Genomic DNA, 15871 nt, shown 5'->3' with positions numbered 1-15871 from the left:
TCCTGAAAGGCTGACAGAAATACTGAGAAATGAAAACTTATATGCCAGGGTCAAAATCATTATGTGCCAAATAGATAAAGTAATTCTGCATTAAAGATCTCATAGGAATCAACACAGGCTGACAAGGCAAGCATTCATCCCATGTGCATTTCAAGTACAGGGTAGTCTTACTCAGATTCACTACCAGTATTCTTCAAAAAGCATCAGGTATACCTATGGTTTCTCTCCTCAGAACCTCAAAAAATGTCTTCTAGATGCCAAATCTTAAAGCACAAATGGTCAGCTAGTTAAATATTAGGGCAAAATAAATCCCAATCACGCTGTCAATTCTATTCAAAACCAACCCTGAAACATGCAGCTAAGAATAGAAGCCCAGGAGCTGCTACCCATCTTTCCCCATAAAACAAGGGAAATACCACTTGTCTAAAGATGACAGATATTGTCAAAACTCAGGAGAAATACCAGAGTTCTTATATCAGAGTTACTGTGTCTAAGCCAGGTAGAACAAGAGAAAATGGGCTTAAACTAGCATATTACAGTACTTGGAGTCCAACAACAAGAAGCTTCTACACCACAAAATGGGTTTGGTTGAAAGGAACCAAGAGAATTTTTTCCCCTGGGTCTTGAAAAGGCAAAGGAATGAACATAATGACCTTTTGAGGTACCTTTCTGACCTAAGGTCCTGATTTTTCTCTGGAAAATACAGAAGTCAAATTTACCTAACACCCATATAATTCTCCTTGATTATATTTCAATTACAGATAGAGTAGTGATGATGTTTAAGTAATAATAGCTAACATTTCTAAATTGCTTACTATGTGCCAGGCAGAGTTCCTAACTCCATTACATTATTAACTCATTTAACCTTTCTTATTACTCCCATTTTACAGATGAGGAAACTGAGGCACAGAGTTTAACTTGCCTAAGGCCACACAAAACTGGGAAGTGGCAGGGCTGAGATCTCAACCCAGACTACCTCAAAGAGGCTATCTGGTAACTGAGCTTTTTTCATGGGATGGAATCAATGTTTAGGCACATGCAGACGCCAAAAGAAGGATTCCTGTCTCTGGTCAGGAGATGCCAAGGTAACTCCAGGGTAATGGTCTTAGAGCGCCACCTGGACCACCTGTGTCTGAATCACCTGGCTGTCTGTTAACTAGTGAAGCCTGAGAATGTATAAGTCCCTCAAAGGATTCTTAGACACAAGCTAAAATTTAGAAAACCATTCTCCAACACCAGTGCTGCTCTATCCCCCAGCAGAGACCACAAAAAAAGAACATCAAACACAATTACCAATAGTAGGACTCTTTATTCCAGGTGTAGTTGATAGAACCTAGTTTACTCCACTACAACTCCCAAATTTATTCAGATGATGGAACACCTGGAAGTCAAGTTGTTCTTGAAATGCTAAGAGATTTAATTCCACAGAACTACAAATAATTTTACTACAGGAAAACGTGATGACATGAACACAAAATTTTTCTTAAATTATAATCATGTTTTCTTAATGTCTCACAGTAAAAAAAGATGACCGTTTCTAGGCTTTTTCATCAATGTTAATTTGCTGTGTCAATTTATTTTGTCCTCTACTGGCAATTACTATTGATAGCAAACAGGAACCAAAGGTCTGAGAATTTCAACCAATAATTTTAAAATTCCTCTAAAATATGAAGTCTGGCACCTTCATGTCCAGGTTTCTCAGAAACTGAGCCTGATAATCACTGTGTTCAAGTGAGATTTACTGCCCGCCAGCCCCCAGGCACAGATCCTCTGCAGCAGGGTTTCTTACCTTGAGGTCCATGAACTTGAGTTGGAAAATCACATTTACATTTTCACAAACTCTAGCTAAAATTTATCATTTCCTTCCATTACAAATGGAGGCAGCTACTCACCACGGCATCAGGATCTGTGATTTGTTACCAATAAAAATCACTGATTTTTTTCATATCACATCACAGTGAACATCTTGAAATGCTGTTTACCCTCATCCCTACTTCAAGATTAATGATTATAATGGATGATGTAATTTAATGAGTTAATTTAAAAGTACAGATTACCACTTTTTAAAAAATGTCTTTAATAACTATAGCTCAATATGATTGGTTTCCTTTGTAATCCTATGTATTTTATGCATTTGAAAACAGAATTATGAACAGAGATCTACTGGCTTCAAACTGCCAAAGGTGTCCATCACACACACACACACACACACACACACGTTAAGAACTCTGACCTAGATAGGTGGGGGCACAAAAACAGTAGGCAAGACACAGCACTGCCTACATCATGCAAGTGAACTAAGACAGAGGTAACTGCTTAATCTATTACTACTGGGATCATCAGACCACACTGCCTGTGGGCCTGGCACAAAGAAGGAGCTCCATATGGTTACTAAATGAAAGGGCAAACTTTGGGGTAGAGTCCCTGCAACAGAGGTTTGACACCAGTTACTCCACTGATTCCACCAGCAGCCTAACTGTGGCTCAGTTTCTCCTCTCTTATAAATGCGACTACTACTGCTTACCCAAATCGACCCTGGAAGAACCTGCAAGGAAAAAAAAATCTATCTGTGTGAAAAGATTTAAGCCCTTTGAAAGATATATTTTACTTTTTTTCCCCTTTTAAACATGTATCCTTAAACAACAGTTCTAATGTTCTCAATTTTACTAGTTCAGTTTACACATCAGGGCCTTGAATTCCATTCCCAGCTCTGCCATCCACCACGGGCCATAAAGAAGAAAGAGGCACCAGAGAAAAGAAAATAAAGCTATGTCTTGTCAGGACTCTCTGCTTTCTGTGGGCAATGGGTGGACTCCAAGATCAGTGCATACTCCCCGAGATTTGTTTGTAAATTGTGTATGTGTGACGTCTGGGTAATGAAAGTCCATCGTTTTCATCACTTTCTCAAAGGGGATTCCAAAATAGTTAAGGCCTAACTCTAGAGAAACAGATGTGCTCCTGAAAAACTGTAAACAAAATTACAATGTTCAAATGTTTTTTACAGGACCTTTATGTGTAAAAAAGAACTTTCCTACAACAAACTGTGGGTCAGAAATAATAAAACTGACCTGTGCAGTACCCCCCAGCTGGTCAGTGGACCAGACAGGACCCAACCCTAGAGCACCTGGCTTTCTTCCCTGCACCATGCCTGTCACCATCCACACACTTTATTCTTCCTAAGTCACGGTGTTCATGGTGTTAAGCAGGTGTACAGGCTTTCAACACCGCTAGGCATGGCTCTCCGTTGCTCTGATCACTATCAATCACGTTTACTCTAATACAATAAATGGAAGAGATTAAGGAGTAAAGGAAAGAAAATTCTCCCCACTAACTTATTCAACAACTTTCAGAAATAAATTTATGCTGCACTTCCAGCTTAAAGCTTCCTCCTACTACCCGTGCTTCTATGAAGGATTCTCAAATTGTGGATGTCCAGAAAGACTTACTACTCAAGATTACATATCTGTATTAGCACGAAAGATGCCAAGAAAAAAATACAGCAAGTATCATCCTTCTCTGTTCGGAAAACAATGGCGGATTACAGCCATTGGCCAAGATTTCCAAAAAGAGGTCTCTTTGAAGAGAACGAATATGAGGCAGCAATAGCAATGGCAATCCCGGCAAAGGGCTGGGGGAATCCAGGAAGAGTACCTGGGGGTGGGTGTAGGGGGCTGGGAAGCCTGCGCAGTAAACAGTCCTAATAGAGATCTAGCGTGGCCAGGAGCGACCACCGAGGCGCCAGCATTTTACAGCCATCATTCCCTCATCCTTCTTCCGCCCCCTAATTGAAGCAATGCGGCAGGAGCGGAGGGGATAGGAGTGATAAATGGCATAGCTTTGGGGTGTAAACCTGGGTTTGAGACCTGTTTCCGTCACGAAATAGCTGTGTGACTCGGACAAGTCACAACACGGTGCCTCAGTTTTCCCATCAGTAAAATAAGGGTAACTACACTCCTGACTACCCAGGAATGCTGCAAGGATTAAATGCGTTAACGAGAGCGAAACTGTCTGCACAAGGCCAGACACAGAGGAACCGCTCCGTGGCGCTAGGGCAAGTCCGCGGGAGAATCCTGGGGTCTGGGTTCCGGCCCGGAAAGGGCGCCCCCGGGGCCCGCTCCCCGCCAGCCGGGTTCCGAGCCCCTGCCCGGCCCACCTTGTTGTTGTACTCCTCCACGAAGCTGCCCAGCGCCAGGCGAAAGCGCTTGTCGGGCCGCACGCTCCAGTTCATGGCGTAGACGGTCCAGGGCGCTTCATACTTGTAGATCTCCTTCCGTTTGCCGTGCAGGGACATGGTGGCGGCGGCGGGGCCGCAGAGCGGATCGGGACGGCAGCGGGCTGCGGAGGGCGGGGGCGCGAATCAGTCAGGGAGCCTGGCCTGGAACCCAGGGGTCCGAAGGGAGGCGGGGCGGGGGCGGGCAGGGACGGCCTAGCCCGGAAGAGGGCCCGCAGCGACAGACAACAAGGGCCGGGCCCAACCCCCAGTTTCAAACCTGCTTCGGCCCGGACGACAACCACCTTCCGCTTGAGACACCGCCCCGCCCACTCGGAACGGAAGCTACGCGACCCTAGCAGCGGCGCCGGCCGTTGGCTGCCTGACACGTCCTTTCGAACAGTTCCTTCTTCTCATTGGCTGTTGTACCCTGGGCTTCTGAAACCTCCTTGCTATTGGTGGAAATGTTTGTCATTCCAATTACTCGCCCCGCCCAACTCCAGGGGGCAGGCGCTTTCACAGCCCCAAAGGTCATTGGCTGACAAAGATGTCAGTCAGAGAGATAACAGGGTAGTGATGGTGAATGGGGGCGTGGGTGCATAGAATCTAGCTCGCTGGCTTGCAGGCCTCCAAGTTCTAGGTCAAGCCTCTGAGCGTGAAAGCTCTTGTGTGACCTGCTCTGACTTCCCCACTGCAGCTACTATTTCCAACGGCTTCTCCACTCTGTCGAGTGAAAAAGAAAATTCTGCCTTACCGGAGAGCCTGCTGCATTCCGCGGTACTGAGCTCCGCGGCCTGGCTGCCTGGCCTGCGCCAAATGGGAACCACCGTAATTCCCCGTCATGCCAACGCCCCCGTTACGCCGGAATGTTGTTCTCCCAGCGCCCCAAGGCGAACACACCGTTGGACACGCCGATGTACTCAGGGCCAGGCCAGCTTCAGTCAGGCTTTCCTGCGCTATCCTGGCCATTGTAGAAATGCTCTGAATTCTAGGGTTGGTCTTCAGCAGGCAGCAGCCCGACCAGTGTGGCTCTCACTTTTTATTAGTTCCCATTCCATCCTTTCCCCACCGAGGGTCCCAAGGCAAATGCTAATCTAGCCCTAAATACTATATCTGTGTCTTGAGTTTGAAATGGAGAAGGGTCCGAACCTAGGTAACATCTCTTTATAATTTAAATGGTTTCCAATAATTTGCTTTCAACAAAACTAAAGGAGGATTGAATTGTTAGATATATATATAAATACAGTTTTTAATGATAAATGTGATTGTTAACACAGCTCAGAAAGAATTCAAAGAATTGAGTGACACTGTTATATATAACAAACCCCTTATAGTACTATCTATTTCCTTATGTGAACAAGTTTTCTCTGTGCTTCTGTTTTACTCTAATAAAAAATTAATATTCATCCACACACATGAACTAATTGAGAGGAAAATTCCCTCTTGTAAAAGATGTATATCCAATAAAATTTTAGTTTCTATAAAAATTTAAAGAGATATTTATGTTGTTTTGAAAAACCTAGTATTAATAAGTGTAACCCTTAAAGCCTTAGTAAGGTTACAATTACTTTAAAAATTTCTTTTTTTATTATTTTTTATAAATTTATTTATTTATTTTTGGCTGCATTGGGTCTTCATTGCTGCGTGCGGGCTTTCTCTATTTGCACTGAGCGTGTTTTGCAAACAGATATGATGAGGTTATTAATAATAGACTTTCAAGCATGGAAATAAATTACATGTCAGATAAACTGTGGATGGAATAGAGTGGAATTATGAGCAGAGAAAAAGGAACTGTGTTACAGAAGAGCTTGCTCTCCTGTTTTTAAAATGAATATCAGCTTCTGAATCACTGCTATTTGGATTGAAATAGATTGATATGAATGCAACAGTTTATAAAGTGTCAATATTTACAACACACTGGAAATTATGTCCTCTGCAACTATTTATTTATTTATTTAAAAAATTTATTCATTCATTTTTTTGGCTGCGTTGGGTCTCTAGTTGCAGCGAGCAGGGGGCTACTCTTTGTTGTGGTGCGTGGGCTTCTCATTGTGGTGGCTTCTCTTGTTGCGGAGCACGGACTCTAGGCACACGGGCTCAGTAGTTGTGGCTTGCAGGCTCTAGAGCACAGGCTCAGTAATTGTGGCGCACGGGCTTAGTTGCTCCGCAGCATGTGGGATCTTGCCGGACCAGGGCTCGAACCCACGTCCCCTGCATTGGCAGGCGGATTCCTAACCGCTGCGCCACCAGGGAAGTCCTGTTCTCTTCAACTATTTAAACTTATCATGAAATACTTCAGATGTCAACTAAAAATGTGTGAGGGGGAAATACATTTTCAAAATTCTTTTAGGAAGTACTGCAAAAGGACAGGACCAGTGACTTTTTTGGACAACAGCCCATTTCAGTGGAGTAGTTGACTGCACATGTTCTCAAACCAGACCATCTGGGTTGAAATTATGTCCTCCTTTTGATATGTTTTTGGGAAATATTCTTTTTTTTTTAAATCAAAGTATAGTTTACACATAGAAGTGCACATATTTTTACAACCTGAAACACATTCATGCAATCAGCACTTAGATCAGGAAATAGAAGAGTACCAGCACCCCAGAAGTTCCCCTCTTGCTTGGGTAAATTTCTTAGTGTCTCTCTGCTTCTGATCCCTCATCTTTCTTTAAAATCGGGATAATAATACTGACCCCATATAGTTGTTGTAAAGAGTTGATGAACTAATATCTGCAGGGCAGTCAGCACGGTGTCCCCCAACACAGGGTGAGCGCTATGGAAGTGTTGGCTGTTGTCATGATTCCCTATGGCCACCAAGCCAGCGCCTCTCTGCTTCCCTTCACCCCAGCCTGGCTAAAAGCCCCCTGCTCTGGGGACTCCTGAACCTGGTGGATCCACCTTCAGGTCCCCAACACACAGCTCCTTGGGAGAGGGACTTGGAGAAGATCACAGCTGTCAATTACAGCACAATCAAGGACCTGATGACCCTAGGTAAGTTACACACCCAGCCCAACGTGAAGTGTGCAGACTTTATTAGCTCTGAGACACTCCACTGTCCACTAGGGTCCCAAAGGTCATCACAGAACCGTCGGGGGTAGAGTGGCTGAGGGCTGGAGTTCTGTGCCCTGATGTGTCCACTACAGAGGACACTTTCATCTCCAGCTGGTTCACAGGCTCTCGGCGGGAGGTCTTGACCAACCTTGGGGGCTGGCTGGGTGGTGGGGGAGAGTTCTGAGCTGGGAGGTGATCGTACTTGGCACAGAGCAAGGCTCTCACACAGAAGATCAGAAAGGTCTCTGTTCTTCACTGAGCCCTCTGTCCCATAAGCTACCTCTACACCTGAGGCTCACCCACCCTCCACCAGGCCTGCTGTCTAAATAGAGACCTGGGGGAGGCTGGCAGAAGTCCTGAGCCTCTTCGCCCAAGCCATCTTGGGTCACCTGGATTGGCAGTTTGTAGCTACTCTAGGTAAATGGTTTTCAGTTTACAGGCTGTCTGCCTCCCCCAAATCCTTAACTGTCACCTCACCCACCTTCAGTTCCTTCCTGGTGTCTCTTATCTTGGGGTACAGTGGCTCTAGCTCCTCACAAATCCAGGATCTGAGCCATGTCTCTGGAACTCCAGCTATTTGGGGACAGAGCTGAGGTGTTCAGGGAGGGAGGGAAAGCGAGGACCACAGACAAGTCCCTGTACCTCCAGGGGATGCAGAGGTGAGGCCAGGGGTGACAGGAGCCCCTCAGGCTGCTTCTGTTCCGAGGACAGTGTTGCAGTTTTGTCCATTTCTGTGGCTGGGGCCAGCATCCTGGAGGAGGAGTTCCCCAGCTTCGGCCTCCATTCGTCCAGGTCACCGTAACTGGGGGCCTGGGAGGGGCAAGAAAGAGGGAGGCATGCGGTATGGGGAGCCTCCCCAGGCCACCCTGACTTCAGCGATGGGAACTGGCAGGAGGTGTGTCCTGCTGCCCTCGCCCCAGATGTGGAGCCCCTGGTCACAGTCTGGACTCTGTCACCACCTGTCCAGGCTGCCTGTCATGACTCAGACCATAAAGGAGGACAGCAAAAGTCATAGCTGCTCTCGGACCACAAAGGCCCTGGGCTGGACGCCCATTGAGACCAAGTTAAGGGTGGGGGAAGACATGCAGCTGCCTCCAGGCAAGCCCCTGGGGATCCTCTCAGCTGCTTACCTGTGCAGGGGGCAGATCGCCCTGGGGTAGTCTAGTTCCTGGACTCTGAGTCGCTGAGGTTGCAGGAGACAAGGCCAGGTCATTGGAGGCAGGGGCTCCCAGAATGTAGCCAGTGTGGTCCTGGGGCGGGGGCTGCTGAAGGAGCTGCAGGATGCGGCTGAGGTCTGAGGACATGCGTGATTCCAGCCTGCTGGGCAGAACCCCACGGTCAGAGTCAGGGTCAGGGCTGGGGCTGGCAAAAGCAGTTTAGGTCCTGAGGGCAGCTCTCGATTTTGTAGGCTGCGTGCTGTCCCTGCTATTTCCCTGCTATAATCCACAGCCCCTGCCCAAATTCCCCTCAGCACATCCCTGACTCTGATAACAACAGTTATCAGGCACGGTGCACACACCATTTAGTCCTCATAATGAAGTTTTTTTTGGCAGGGGGGGTGGTGGGTAACCAAATTACTTTATTTGACGGAATGGTACTATGGAAAGAACTTAAGTAGATGTTTTGGTACACCTTAGGAAAGGTGAAGGTAACCCAAACACGCATGCACTGCCTTGGTGACCAGGGAAGTCACCCCCGTGGCTACAAGAAGCCAGCCTAAGGCTTAGCTCTCCTTAACACTGTTTCCCAGAGGGTGCTTGTCAAAGAGATACTCTGGCCTCATAATGAAGCTTGAGGTGGGTATTCTGGTTATCCCCATTCACAAAAGGGCAAACTGAGGCTCAGAGTGGTTAAGTAACTTGTCCACAGTATTGCTGGTAGGTTGCAGAGCCAGAATTTGAACCCAGGACTATAGTGCCCCTAAGCCTTCACTCTGCCACCACAGCCCTGCCACCCACAGGCCACACCCCCTTTCCAAGGGCCCGCGGAATTTGTTTCTGCATGAGGTTATGCCCCTCTCCCCAGAAGTCCTCCTTGGCATGCTCCAGGGTTTGCTGGGACAAGCCATCCAAGGAATTGCACTTAGCGACAGGGATGGGGAGGTCTACAGCTAAATGGGGCTGGCCATTCTCAAACCCATGGGGCACCCAGCGATGTCCCTGAGGCACCAGGAGGGGGCACCCGTGCCTAGCCTGCCACTGGGCCTGCCCTCTGTAGCTGCCCCCATCTGTGGCCCACAGGTCACTCACCTGTTCATCTGGGCCTGGAGCTGCTCTAGCCTGGAGCCTAGCTCCCGAGGCCAGCAGTCTGGGTCTCCCTGAGGGTTTGGGGGGCTCTGACTTGGCCTGGGGGGCACTTGCTGCAGCAACTCAGGCCAGAGGCCAGACGCATCTGAGATGCTCAGGGAAGGGGCTGCGCCTGCACAGGGCGGGGAAAGGGAAACTTGAGCTTCGTTTCAGCTGGTTCCACAGGCCTGACCTTCTTGAGCAGAGTCCGGGCCCCTCCCCCTACCTGCCATGGGAACACAGGGTGGGAGGAATGGATCTCCTTACCTGGGTGCCCTGAAGTACGAGGTCCTGCCCCCACAGAGGTCTGGCTTCTGGGACCCAGAAGGCTGTAGCCCTGGGAGGGGGGCTGGGGCCCCAGCCTGGCGGGGGTGGGTGGCTGGCTGGGTGGGAACGTCCAGCCCTGGCCTCACTGTCCAGGGAGCTGCCGCCCAGCAGGGCCCTTGGTGCCTTGATGTGGAGCCTCAGGGGGCTGGCGGGTATCTACCCCTGAGGGCAGCCCTCACTCAGGCTCTGAGGACACAGGGGGAGGAAGGGTACAAGGGCCTCCGGCACTGAGCCTAGGGAGGGAGCCCCTCTCCACTCACTGAGGGACTGGGGAGGCCTCTCCCAGGGGAGGCAGGTTGGGGAGGACCTGAGAAGGGGCAGGAGGCTGGGCAGGGGCTTCGGGCTGGGGAGGGCAGACACTGGTGGGGGCTGGCCTTGCCCACCTGACTGGTTGTCACTGAGGAAGAAGCCTTGGTGGTCCTGGCTGCCTGGGGCCTGTTGGGGTGATGACTGGAGACCCCCGCCTGCCTTGTGGAGAACGAGAGCATCAAGTAACAGGGACCAAAGCCAGGACAGGGCCTCTTTGCCCTCCCCTCCCCCTCCCTCTGGGGCCATTAGGTGAGAAAGTGGTGACGGGTGGCTGGGCTCCCTGACTGTGCTCCCAGCAGCTCCTCTCCTGTGTGTGTGGGTAGGAGACGAACAGGGGCTTGGAGACGTGCAGACCCCCACAGAGTCTCGCGAGAGGCCGCCTTGAGCAGCAAGGTTGGGGTCGAGGGAGACAGGGGGACTGTTCTCCTCCCTTTCTCCCCAACGCCCTGGTGTCCCCACCTTCAGCGTGGGCCAATGGGGCGATTTCCTCTGAGGAGACGGGGTCTGGAAGTCCCAGTCCGTTCAGTGGGTGCCCTCAGCAGCGCCTCTGGCAGCCCACCTTCCTGGCACCATGAGACTTGGGGGTACCCAGGGGATGCAGATGTCCCAGGCCATGGGGACCACATCCCTCTTGCCCTGGAGTCCAGCCACTGAGCACCTGGGCCACCTGATGGCTCCTGGCTGCTGGCCCTCCCCCAAGGCAGGGTCTTTACGAGATGTCTCCTAGACAGACCAGGTGGGAAGGGGGCAGACCGGGGAAGGGGAGGACAGCAGAGGGCACAGGGTGGGGAGGGCTGTCCAGAGCATGTAAACCTGCCTCAGCACCACCTCCAGAAGCTGGGTGTGGGGCTGGGCCAGCAGGACCCCTCCTCCTGACACCGGGGGTGGGGAGCTCAGCATCGGGGCCTCAGCTGCTGCTGCCCTTGCCAGGTGTGCCTGCCCCCGCCTTCCCACTAGCTGGTTCCAGACCCGCTCCTCCATACAGACCCTTCCGGGCACTTCCACTCCGTACTGGCTGCCCCACGCCTTGGCAACCCTGAGCTCCACAAATATTTGGTCTCCCCGCACACCTTTGAGACTTCCTTGGTTATTTAACTATGCAGCTCTTTCTTTTTCCTGAGTTATTATAATCTCCTCCACTGAGTGATAAACTTGAGAGACTGCTCTATTACTGTTTATACACCTGGGACCTGGCACCGTGAGTTCTTGGATGGCAGACACTGCCGCCCCCGCCTCCCCCCCGCCCCTTGCAGCTTGGTAGGATGTGGTGGGAAAAGCCCGGGCTGTGGAGATGCACAAACTTGAGTCCCATTTTGGCTGCGCCATTGACTATATGGCTTACTGTATGGCTGTGTGGCTTTGGTCGTTTGTCCGCTATGACCCTCAGTTTCCTCATCCGGAAAATGGGGATAATAACACCACTTGCAAGAAGACTAAATGAGATCATGTAAAAGGAGCCCAGCGCTTACCACATAGTTGGTGCTCGATAATTGGTAGCTACCTTCATACTTAGCATTATGTTGGCCATGGTAGGCACAGAAGAAATTACGGCAAAGGATGCAGGAAGGGGTTGAAAGGAAGGGAAGTGGCCAGATGGGTCCCTTTAGGCCAGGCAGGCCAAGCTCTCAGCCGGCTGACTGGCCATTGCCCATTACCAGCTGGCCAAGGGCCACCCCCCACCCAGCCTATCCAGCCCGGACTCACATCCCGCAGGTTGAAGGTGACTTCCAGCTTACTCCAGAAGCTGTCTGCGAAGGCGGGGTACATGTCCAGCACCTCCAGCAGGTCTGCCCGCTGGATCTTGTGCAGGTCACAGTAGGTCAGGGCCCGTACGTCTGCACTGGACTTGCCCGGCCGGGCATGGAGGCTAACGGGCTCCCCAAAGATGTCATTCTTTCCTGCCAGCCAGAGGGGCGGGGTCTTTCTAGGGCCTGGCTCCAGGCTCTCTTCTGAGGAGCCTCCCTGAGGACCTCTTAACCATGACCTCACCCCACTTCAGGGATCCTTCTGGGCTGGGGCCTGGGAACAAGGTTGGATGTGCTGGCTGAGGGGTGCTGCAGAGACCCCTCCCACCCCAGCATGTGGGTCCCCTTGCTATCTCCAGGTCCCTCGGGACCATCCTCTATTAGCCTCCCCCCTCCTGTTTCCCACTTTCTTTGGAACTGCCCCTACCACCCCCACCCAGGGGACAGTGGGCAGTAGGGGCCCTAGAGGCTCCCTGCTCAATCTCTTCTTCTCCGGGCCTCCGCGGTGCTGCAGAGAGGACGGGACCCAGGGTCAGGAGTACCCAGCTCCCCAGGGAAGGGCCTGAGGCTTCTCTCTCTTTGTGTTCCCGCTCCCTTTGTGGGGCCAAGTGACCAGCATGGCCGCAGCAGAGGAAGCCTGGGGAAGTCACTTCCTCTCTCTGGACCCCAGTGTCCTCATCTCTAAAATGGTTATAACCATATCTGCCTTGTCTACCCCCCTGGGCTGTCCAGAGAAGCAGATGTGATGCTTAAGGAAGTGGCTCGAATAGCAAGACGCACCAGACAGGTGGATGCAAGGCACTGGGAGGGACGGATGTCACAGGGTGGACATGGGCTGGATACAGGGGCACGTGGTGAGGGTATCGGGCCCTCCTGGTGCCAGATACTGTGCTAGCCACGGGATGTAAACATGAATAAGATGCTGTCCCATGCACAAGGAGCCCCCCAAATCCCAGAGAGGCAGATTACAGAATGATCTCTAGAGCCTTAGAACAGGGAAGAGCCAAGAGCAATGGGGCTACAGGGGAGGGAGAGGCTCGTTCCACCAAGAGTGGTTGGGAGCAGGGAAGAGGGGGGCTTACAGAGCAAGTGAAGTGGGGGCTGTGTAGTGAGACTCTAGGAGGACTGGAAAAAGGCAACGGGGTGGAGGAAGCAGCATGTGGTCCGTGCGGCACAGTCAGGGCTGGGGGCAGAAAGCCCAGGGCCAGGGTGCCAGGGACCATGATTACTTGGATGGCCACTCCCCACAGGAAAGTCCAGCCCCCCAGCCTGGCCATACCACACAAGAGGTGCTAACTGCTTGCATAATGATGGACAAAGGCCAAGACATGTGCCCCAAGAGAACCGGATAAAAGGTCATTTACAGAGGAGGGGACTGAGACTTGGAGAAGGAAGGGACCCTCCAGGGTCACATATGAAACCCAAGAAGCTGGAAATCTGGGCAACATTATAAAGTGATGGTTTTCCAGTAGATGAAGGATTATGATCTAATGTCCATTTCCACTCAGGACAAAATGAGAGGAGTTCATGTTTCTAAATAAAACTTAAATTGGACTGGCTTCTTAATTATTAATAATAATTATTGTCTCTCCCACATGGATGGCACTTCTAAGCTTGGCTGAGACTGAGGGAAGGGCTCATAGAGGAGCCCGTGCTTGAGCTCAGCATTGAAGGATGACTGGGGTCAGCCAGGCAGGGGGTGCAAGATAGGTGCTCTGAGCAGAGTGGCAGCACGTGCAAAGGCACAGAGCTGTGACAGATGGGCGGGTTTAGAGAACTAACTAGTTTGTATGGCTGGAGCGTGAACTACTAGGGGGGAGGCTGGCAGGGCTTAAGGTGGCCAGAACGGGGAGGGCTGTGCATGCCATGCACAGGGGTTTACATTTGGCCCATGGGTCATGGGACCCATGGAAGGATTCTGAGCAAAAGAGGAGTATGCCAGATGTGAATTTCAGGTCACGGGCAGGAGGTGGAAGATGGAGTATGGCAGTAGACCAGATTCAGGGCCACGGGAAAGGAGCTCCTGACACCTGCCCAGGAAGCACACAATGCGGGGTGGACCCAGGCAGGGACAAGTAGACAGGTATGGGACAGAGAGAGATTAATGAGGGGAACAGACAGGGCTCCGTGGCTGCCTGGATGGTGGCGGTGGGGCAGAAAGGAGGAGGGTGCTTCCTTGGTTGACTCCCAGGTCTCTGGCCCAGGCAACGGAAGGTTCACAGTGATGGGGATGCCGACGGAGCTGCCTTTGAGGGCAGATGATTTCAGATGGAGATATGCTGTTTGGTCTGCCTATGGAATATAAGGGTGGCCATGCCCAAGAACACACGGAGTAGTCCAGTCTAAGGAGAGATTGGGGCCGGGACACAGTTCTGGGGGCCCTTGTGGCATAGGGGAGGCTGAGATCACGGGAGCAAGGAGTTGGCCCAGGTGAGGATGTAATGGGAGAAGAGAGTGGGCACCACACCTGGTGAACACCAGCCGAGGGCAGGCCAGAGGGAGAGGACTGGGTAGAGGGGTTGGAGTAGAGCTCGGCCATGGCGAGCAGGGGAGGGTGAGGCTGGCGGCCTGGGCAGGGACTTGGGGTGGGCTGAAGTCAGCGGGAAGGCAAGGAAGATGAGAATCATCTGAGACAGCTGCAGTGACCTGCCCAACGTAAGTGGTAGGGGCTGTGTGTGCCCCAAATCTGTCCCCTGTCCAATGCTCGTATCCTTCCTCCAAAGTGTCCAGCTGTCCCTGCAGCTGCACCGAGACTGGGGACCCCCCTCCATCCGAGGCAAACCCTCGCCCTCTCACCCTGAGCTTCCCAAGGGTGGGAGAAGGTCAGAAGCTGCCTGGACTTCCGAGTCAGCCCCGTAGCCCTGGAATCCCTGCTTGTCCACCCACCAGACGTCTCTGAGCATCAACTTCCCTGTCAGGAAAATGGGGCCTGTGGCAGAGGGTAGTTGTAAGGCTTGAGTGAGCTGGGTGTAAAGCTCCCCCGTGGCACACGCTCTGCACATGGCAGGTCAGCAGAAGGGGCCACCGTCATCATTGGGAATGGCCTGGTCCAGGCAGGACACCCCACACGCCGGCCTAGCCCTCCCCGCCAGACGCACCGAGGATGGCCACCACTACGTCGTCGCGCAGGATCTCGATGGAGCCGCGGGAGATGAAGTAGAGCGTGGAGAGCACGTCGCCGAGGTGCACCAGAGTGTCCCCGGGCGGCGCGTGCGTCGTCTTGAACTTGACGGCGAGCGCGCGCAGGCAGCCCTTGCTGGCGCCGTGGAAGGCCGGGCAGTGCTGCAGCAGCGCGCGGTGCAGGTGCAGGCAAATGTCGGCCTGCAGGCACTCGGGGAAGCCCTTCAGCACCTGCGAGACGGGCGGTCGCGTCCAGCGGGGCGCGGCCGGGGCGGGGGTGGGGCTAGGGGAACGGGTGGGGAGGGCTCTGGGGACGCCCTGCGCCCGCGGGACCTTGGCCTCGCTTGGGGAGTTAGCCAGAGCTGGGACTTGGGCTACGTCGCCCCCCCCCCCCGCCCCAGGCAGAGCGGCGGGGGCTCACCGCGTTCATGTCGATGCCGTTGGTGTAGGACCAGGCGTGCTGGAAGTACTCCTCGAGGCGCTGCCGCAGCGGGTTGGGGATCTGGTGGAAGCGGATGAACTCCTTGACTCGCAGCATCTGCGTGTGGTAGCGCGCCGTGCCCGAGTACAGGCGCTGGATGATGGCCGACACGTTGCCGAAGATGCTGGCATACATGAGGGCTGGGGCAGGGAGCGGGGGATACGGGGCCGGGGGATGGGGTGGGGGGTGAGCTCCTGAGTATCCGCACCAGGCCACAACACCTCAGGGCCTGCTCCGGGGCTCCCTCCCTCTCCCTGGGGTCCCCCAGCCAGGGACCCCTCTGTCCAGGGCAAAGTCACAAGTGCCCAGGACCGCGCCAGGGCATATGGGGGACAAAGAC

At 52.5% G+C, this 15871-nt stretch overlaps 2 protein-coding genes across 8 annotated transcripts in view; both read right to left on the bottom strand.

Moving 5' to 3' along the window:
- DCAF7 (DDB1 and CUL4 associated factor 7) overlaps nucleotides 1–4291 on the bottom strand; it is a 26314-nt gene extending 22023 nt beyond the window's left edge. Inside the window, exon 1 of the mRNA XM_007175782.2 lies at nucleotides 4154–4291. Within this exon, the coding sequence (XP_007175844.1) occupies nucleotides 4154–4291 (138 nt within the window). The remainder of the gene's footprint in view (nucleotides 1–4153) is intronic.
- The window catches only part of KCNH6 (potassium voltage-gated channel subfamily H member 6), a 24497-nt gene continuing 12876 nt past the window's right edge, over nucleotides 4251–15871 (bottom strand). Inside the window, exons 7-13 of one of the 7 annotated variants that reach the window (XM_057535815.1) lie at nucleotides 15472–15671; nucleotides 15029–15281; nucleotides 11890–12083; nucleotides 10260–10344; nucleotides 9514–9682; nucleotides 8395–8581; nucleotides 7838–8074 (exon numbers count right to left, since the gene is read on the bottom strand). In XM_057535815.1, the coding sequence (XP_057391798.1) occupies nucleotides 7838–8074; nucleotides 8395–8581; nucleotides 9514–9682; nucleotides 10260–10344; nucleotides 11890–12083; nucleotides 15029–15281; nucleotides 15472–15671 (1325 nt within the window). Of the gene's footprint in view, nucleotides 4336–7837; nucleotides 8075–8394; nucleotides 8582–9513; nucleotides 9683–10053; nucleotides 10345–11889; nucleotides 12205–14726; nucleotides 14860–15028; nucleotides 15282–15471; nucleotides 15672–15871 lie in introns of those variants that run through there. The other 6 variants (XM_057535816.1, XM_057535819.1, XM_057535818.1 and 3 more) reach the window with 6 other exon arrangements.

Source organism: Balaenoptera acutorostrata, chromosome 20 (assembly GCF_949987535.1).
Source record: "Balaenoptera acutorostrata chromosome 20, mBalAcu1.1, whole genome shotgun sequence".
NCBI lineage: Eukaryota > Metazoa > Chordata > Mammalia > Artiodactyla > Balaenopteridae > Balaenoptera > Balaenoptera acutorostrata.
Note: the sequence above shows the minus strand (reverse complement) of the source record. Positions and strands in the feature narration are given on the sequence as shown.